General features: G+C 46.4%; 1 protein-coding gene and 2 long non-coding RNA genes across 3 annotated transcripts in view; 2 read left to right on the top strand and 1 right to left on the bottom strand.

Moving 5' to 3' along the window:
- LOC109287658 overlaps positions 1 to 3,231 on the top strand; it is a 25,566-nt gene extending 22,335 nt beyond the window's left edge. Inside the window, exon 5 of the long non-coding RNA XR_002094931.1 lies at positions 1,654 to 3,231. This is a non-coding gene — a long non-coding RNA (uncharacterized LOC109287658). The remainder of the gene's footprint in view (positions 1 to 1,653) is intronic.
- Positions 1 to 3,829, bottom strand: part of LOC109287659 — a 23,175-nt gene extending 19,346 nt beyond the window's left edge. Inside the window, exon 1 of the long non-coding RNA XR_002094933.1 lies at positions 3,793 to 3,829. This is a non-coding gene — a long non-coding RNA (uncharacterized LOC109287659). The remainder of the gene's footprint in view (positions 1 to 3,792) is intronic.
- A 735-nt stretch (positions 3,830 to 4,564) lies between these two features.
- The window catches only part of CACUL1 (CDK2 associated cullin domain 1), a 113,219-nt gene continuing 112,945 nt past the window's right edge, over positions 4,565 to 4,838 (top strand). Inside the window, exon 1 of the mRNA XM_019502903.1 lies at positions 4,565 to 4,838. This exon is cut by the window's right edge and continues 128 nt beyond it. Coding sequence (XP_019358448.1) covers positions 4,702 to 4,838 — 137 coding nt within the window. The 5' untranslated portion in view covers positions 4,565 to 4,701.

Raw genomic sequence — 4,838 nt, 5'->3', positions numbered from 1 at the left:
TGTATTTAAAAAAGGACTTCTTGTTGTCCTTGATCCAGGAAGCTAGTCCCAGTTCCATCTCCGCCTTGGCGTTCCTGACTGCCCCCCTGCATCCCCGAGCAACCGCAGTATAGTCCTCCCTGGTGATGGTCCCTCCCATCCATTGGGTGTGTGCCTCCCTTTTAGCTAGGAGACATTCCCGGATGCTTTTTGTGAGCCATGGGGGCTTTCGCGCCCTCCCACCCCCTTTGATCCGTGTTGGGATTACCTCCCTTTGGGCTTGGAGGATTGTCTCCTTAAGGAGCGACCACTCTTCTTGGACACCTGGCTCCTCTCCCCTCCGGGACCTCAGTGCTTCCCTGACTATTCTCCTTAGCTCATTGAAGTCCGCCCTCCTGAAATCTAGGGCTGCTGCCTTGCTGTAGGCCTTTGCCACCTTGCGCTGGATGGTGAATTCCAGCAGGCAGTGATTGCTGTCGCCCAGGTGGTCGAGCACCCTCAGCCCCCTCACCAGGTCGTCACCCGTGGCCAGCACCAGGTCCAACAAGGCTTCTCCCCTGGTGGGGCTGTGCACCTCCTGGGTTAGATGGATGACCTGCATTCTGGCTAGGAACCTATGTGAGCGGTCAGATCTGGCTGACTCCTCTTCCCACCAGATGTCTGGAAAGTTCAGGTCCCCCATGATGACCACATTCTTTGACTTCACTACCTCCGTGAGCTGACTTAAGAATTCCTGGTCTAGCTTTTCCCCTTGGTTGGGTGGTCTGTAGTAGACCCCCACTGTTAAGTCTCTTTCCCCGTGACTACCTTGTATTCTAACCCAGGGCACTTCAGAGGGCCCCGCCTCTGATTCTTTGCTAATTGACGAGGATGTGTATTCCTCCTTAATGTAGAGCGCCACGCCCCTACTTTTCCTCCCTGTGCTATCTTTCTGTACGTCAGATTGGCCTTCCTTCATTTTGTCACATAGGCATTGCCCAGTTGGTCCAATGTAGACAGCAGAGGGGTACTGTGAGCGAGTGATGGTGTGTAAGACGTTGGTAGAATTGCAGGTGAATGAAACTCAGCCTCTCTCACTCTCCTTCATCCACACTCTGCAATGGCCACCGTATTCCTGTAACGCTTCTGTGTCATCCAAGGAGCCCTTTATGCATCAGAAATGTTCCAACCTACAGCTAAAGCAACATTAGAGCCATTTTGAGCTAAGGGAGAGGCATAACATGATCTCAGTATGATAACTGGCACTGTTCTGTAATAGTCTGACAAAAGATGAATAAAAATTGGATAGGAAACTGATGCTGAAACGAAATGGAAAGACAGCTTAGATACAGTAATATTATGTGTATAGGCATGAGCAGGGGCTGTAGTTTTGTTTGTATAAAATTAACAATATAATTCATATAAATGCATAGACTCTTTAGACTTCTGACACATTGATTTGCCACTAATAACAAATCTATACGAGAGAGAAGCACTGTGGAGTTTACATAATGTGGTATCCAAGCAGGTGCTGAACTTCTAACATGTATTCAGATTTTTCTTTCCATAAATTTAGGAAGGGACTTTATTCTAGCAAGTAGCTCTTGGGACAGCAGAGTTCCCAGGTCTCTTTCTAACATCCTTGTTTGGCTGTATTTGGTTTCCTGAATACTTATCTCCTACTCTGTCTACCAGGTAGAAAGCTGACATTATGATCAAGGAAGAGTGAATGAACAAAAATGCACATTAAAAGGAATACCAAATGGAAAGCACTCCCCCGAGTGGATACATGTATAAATTGTAAGAAAATAATCTCTAAATGCAGCCCCTGGGACTTGAATTATTTACACTCTTTTAATCCTCTTAACTTCAAATCAAGATCATTCACATTGCTTTACAGTCAGGCTTTCAATTGTATTTTATGCTCTCATATAATTTCCTTGTCAATCACTATATTGAACAAATTTGTAATCCGCTCATGTTTTCAACATAGAATCATTTGTCTGTTTATCCTATAGCCTAACACCTTTCCTCTTCATCCCTCCTTACTCTTATCAAAGTCGTATTTTCAAGTTCTCCGTGCAGACTTCTTACAGTGGAAAAATGCATGAACAAAATTGTCAACAGTCAATACGAAACCAAATGCAATTGCTTCTCTTATAACCATTCCTGATATGAAATAACTTTTAAGGTTATGCCACATTCTGAAAAGAGGCAAGGAATTCAAAGTTGGATTTGATAGTCTACCTTTTAGAAAAGAAACATTTCATAGTTATAAATATGTATGTGTGTATTACTTACCTGATGCACCTGGAATAGCCCCAGAACTGTTCTTGTTCATGGGTTATTATGTACTGAGGTGTTTCTTTCACTGTTTGGGGAGCTGAATGTGTAGTTGCTCAGATATCACAATGAGAATGTTCTCTTGTGGCAGTTTTTACTGAATATTATTTATAACAAAAAAAAAGACTAGTCTTTGATTAAGTATTTATTGTAACATTTAAAAAAACATTAATCTTACAATTATTTGGATGGTTACATACACTATTTTGCAAATAGACATGGAATCACTATTCACTTATGCAAATATAATATTTGCATTGGTGCAACATAATTTTATGTGGCATAAACACACAGCAGCTAGTTTTCAGATGTTTTGTGCTTTCAAATCAAAAAAGAGCATGTAATAAACTTGCATATAATTTTCAGCTGTAGAAGAGAAAAACCCTCTTGAATGAACACTTACATAACTCAAAAGGTCTATATTTAGCCACTTCTAAGTTGGGTAAGAATCATTGCTGCTTGTCTTAGCTCTGAATATTATGTCTTGGGTTACAAATGCTATATTTTATGTATAAGCCCTGCAGCAAATGCTGTTGTTAGGAGCCAAGGAGCTTTTGTGATTCCCCTTCTGCCGGTACTGAAGGAAAAAACCAAGAGCCAAACCATTATGCCACATATAAGGTGACATGCTGATAAAGATGGTTTCTTAGGTAACTTGGGTGCAAGGCTTTATATCATCACATAGTCAAATTAATTAATGGAACAGCATGTGATAGGATTTGAGCAGCAGTATTTTTATTACCAGTATCTGAGCCAGACATTTACTTAAGCAAAATAAAACCAAACAACAAGCTGACACCTGCTCGAGTCCCAGGACTCCAGGAGCTGGGGCTTTAAGGCAGTTAAGTACCCAGTGGTGGAAGGAGGTAGCTGGCAGGCACTGGGAGGCCTGGCTCCCCACCCATGGTGCCTTGGCAGGATTCAGGCCACCAAGGCTCTTGCCAAGGCTTTCACTCAACAAGGACACTCCTCCAGAGAGATAGATCGCACATTTGAAAGAACCTCCCAGATACCACGTGAACAACTGCTACAGTACACAAGAAAACCCCCCATGAATCGCACACTGCTGGTTATGACATATCACCCCTCCCTCGAGCCCATACGGAAAATCCACATGCAATTGCAACCCACACTACGAGACCCTATTTTTAAAGAGATCTTCCCAAAAGCACCCATCCTAGTCTGCAAACAAGCACTGAACCTCGCTAACCTCATCACCAGAAGCAACCTTCCTACGGTCCAGAACACACTGAATGGATCCAGACCATGCCAGGATCAGAAATGCAAAACCTACCACCCAGACAATGACTATACCCCACAACAGAGCCATCAGCATTCCTGCATCTTACAGCTGCACCTCCAGAAAGGTAATACATCTCATCCAACACCCTGATGGAAAATACGTAGGAGAAACCAAACAACAACTGCGCACCACAATTAACTCTATCGAAGACAACAATACTCAGTTACCTGTGGGGCCACATTTCTCACCAGAAAACCACTCTCTCTCCAATCTCTCAGTTCTGATCCTCAAAGGGAATTTACAAAACACCTTTCACAGACGAGCCCACGAACTTCACTTTATCAACCTCCTGGGTACAAAAAAAGTCACACACTAAATACAGACATTGGATTTATGACACATTATAAACGAACGTCTGACTTCCCAGGTGCCTCTTCACTGTTTACCTGCTTCATTCATCCCCCTTTTCTCTCCCTGCCCCCTAGCTGTCTCTCACCTACCGACTCCTCAGTTTACATCTTTGACTGCCTGTCTTGCCCGCAGACCAGCCTCGCTTCTTTACTATTCATTGCACCCAGGAAGAGTGCACACCGACTGCAGTGACTTCCCTCAGCCTGACGAAGGGTTTTTAAACCCAAAAGCTTACTTAATTTTTTTCCCCCAAACTATTTAAGTTGGCCTAATAAATGATATCAGATTCACCCAGATAACCTGGTCTGCCTTAAGCCCTGAGGGTGGGGGGAGGGGATTACAGCTGGGGCCCCTGGCCCAGGCAGGGCTTTGGGGGGGGGGGGCCCAAGGCAGGAAACCGCCCCTCAGCCTCTGGCCACGCCCCCACATCGGCAGGAGCCAATCGCTCTTCTTCATAACCTATTGCGAAATGTCTGTCCCCTGACCTCCACCCCTTTACGTGCTGCGTCACAACGCCACGAGCCACGTGATCGCTGACCTCCTCCTCCTCCTCCCCCCCCGCCACGCCTTTGGCAAACAACTATGTTTCCCGTCGTGCCTCGCGGTGGGATGTCGCGAAGTGTCGCGGTGGCGGCGCTGCTTTGCGGCTGAAGCCCTGCCTTGCCCTGCGCCGGGAGCCGGCGGCCCGGAGATGTGACGCCTGGCATGGGCCGTCGGCTGTAGCCCCCCCCTCAGCCCGCGGCGGGATGGAGGAGGAGAGCATGGAGGAGGAGGGGGGCAGCAGCAGCAGCTATGAGGCCATGATGGACGACCAGAACCACAACAACTGGGAGGCCGCGACGGCGGGCGGCTACCGGCAGGCGCTGGGCCCGGGCCTGGCCTC

This window comes from Gavialis gangeticus, unplaced genomic scaffold, assembly GCF_001723915.1.
Source record: "Gavialis gangeticus isolate Ggan-Ray unplaced genomic scaffold, GavGan_comp1, whole genome shotgun sequence".
Classification (NCBI taxonomy): Eukaryota; Metazoa; Chordata; order Crocodylia; family Gavialidae; genus Gavialis; species Gavialis gangeticus.
Note: the sequence above shows the minus strand (reverse complement) of the source record. Positions and strands in the feature narration are given on the sequence as shown.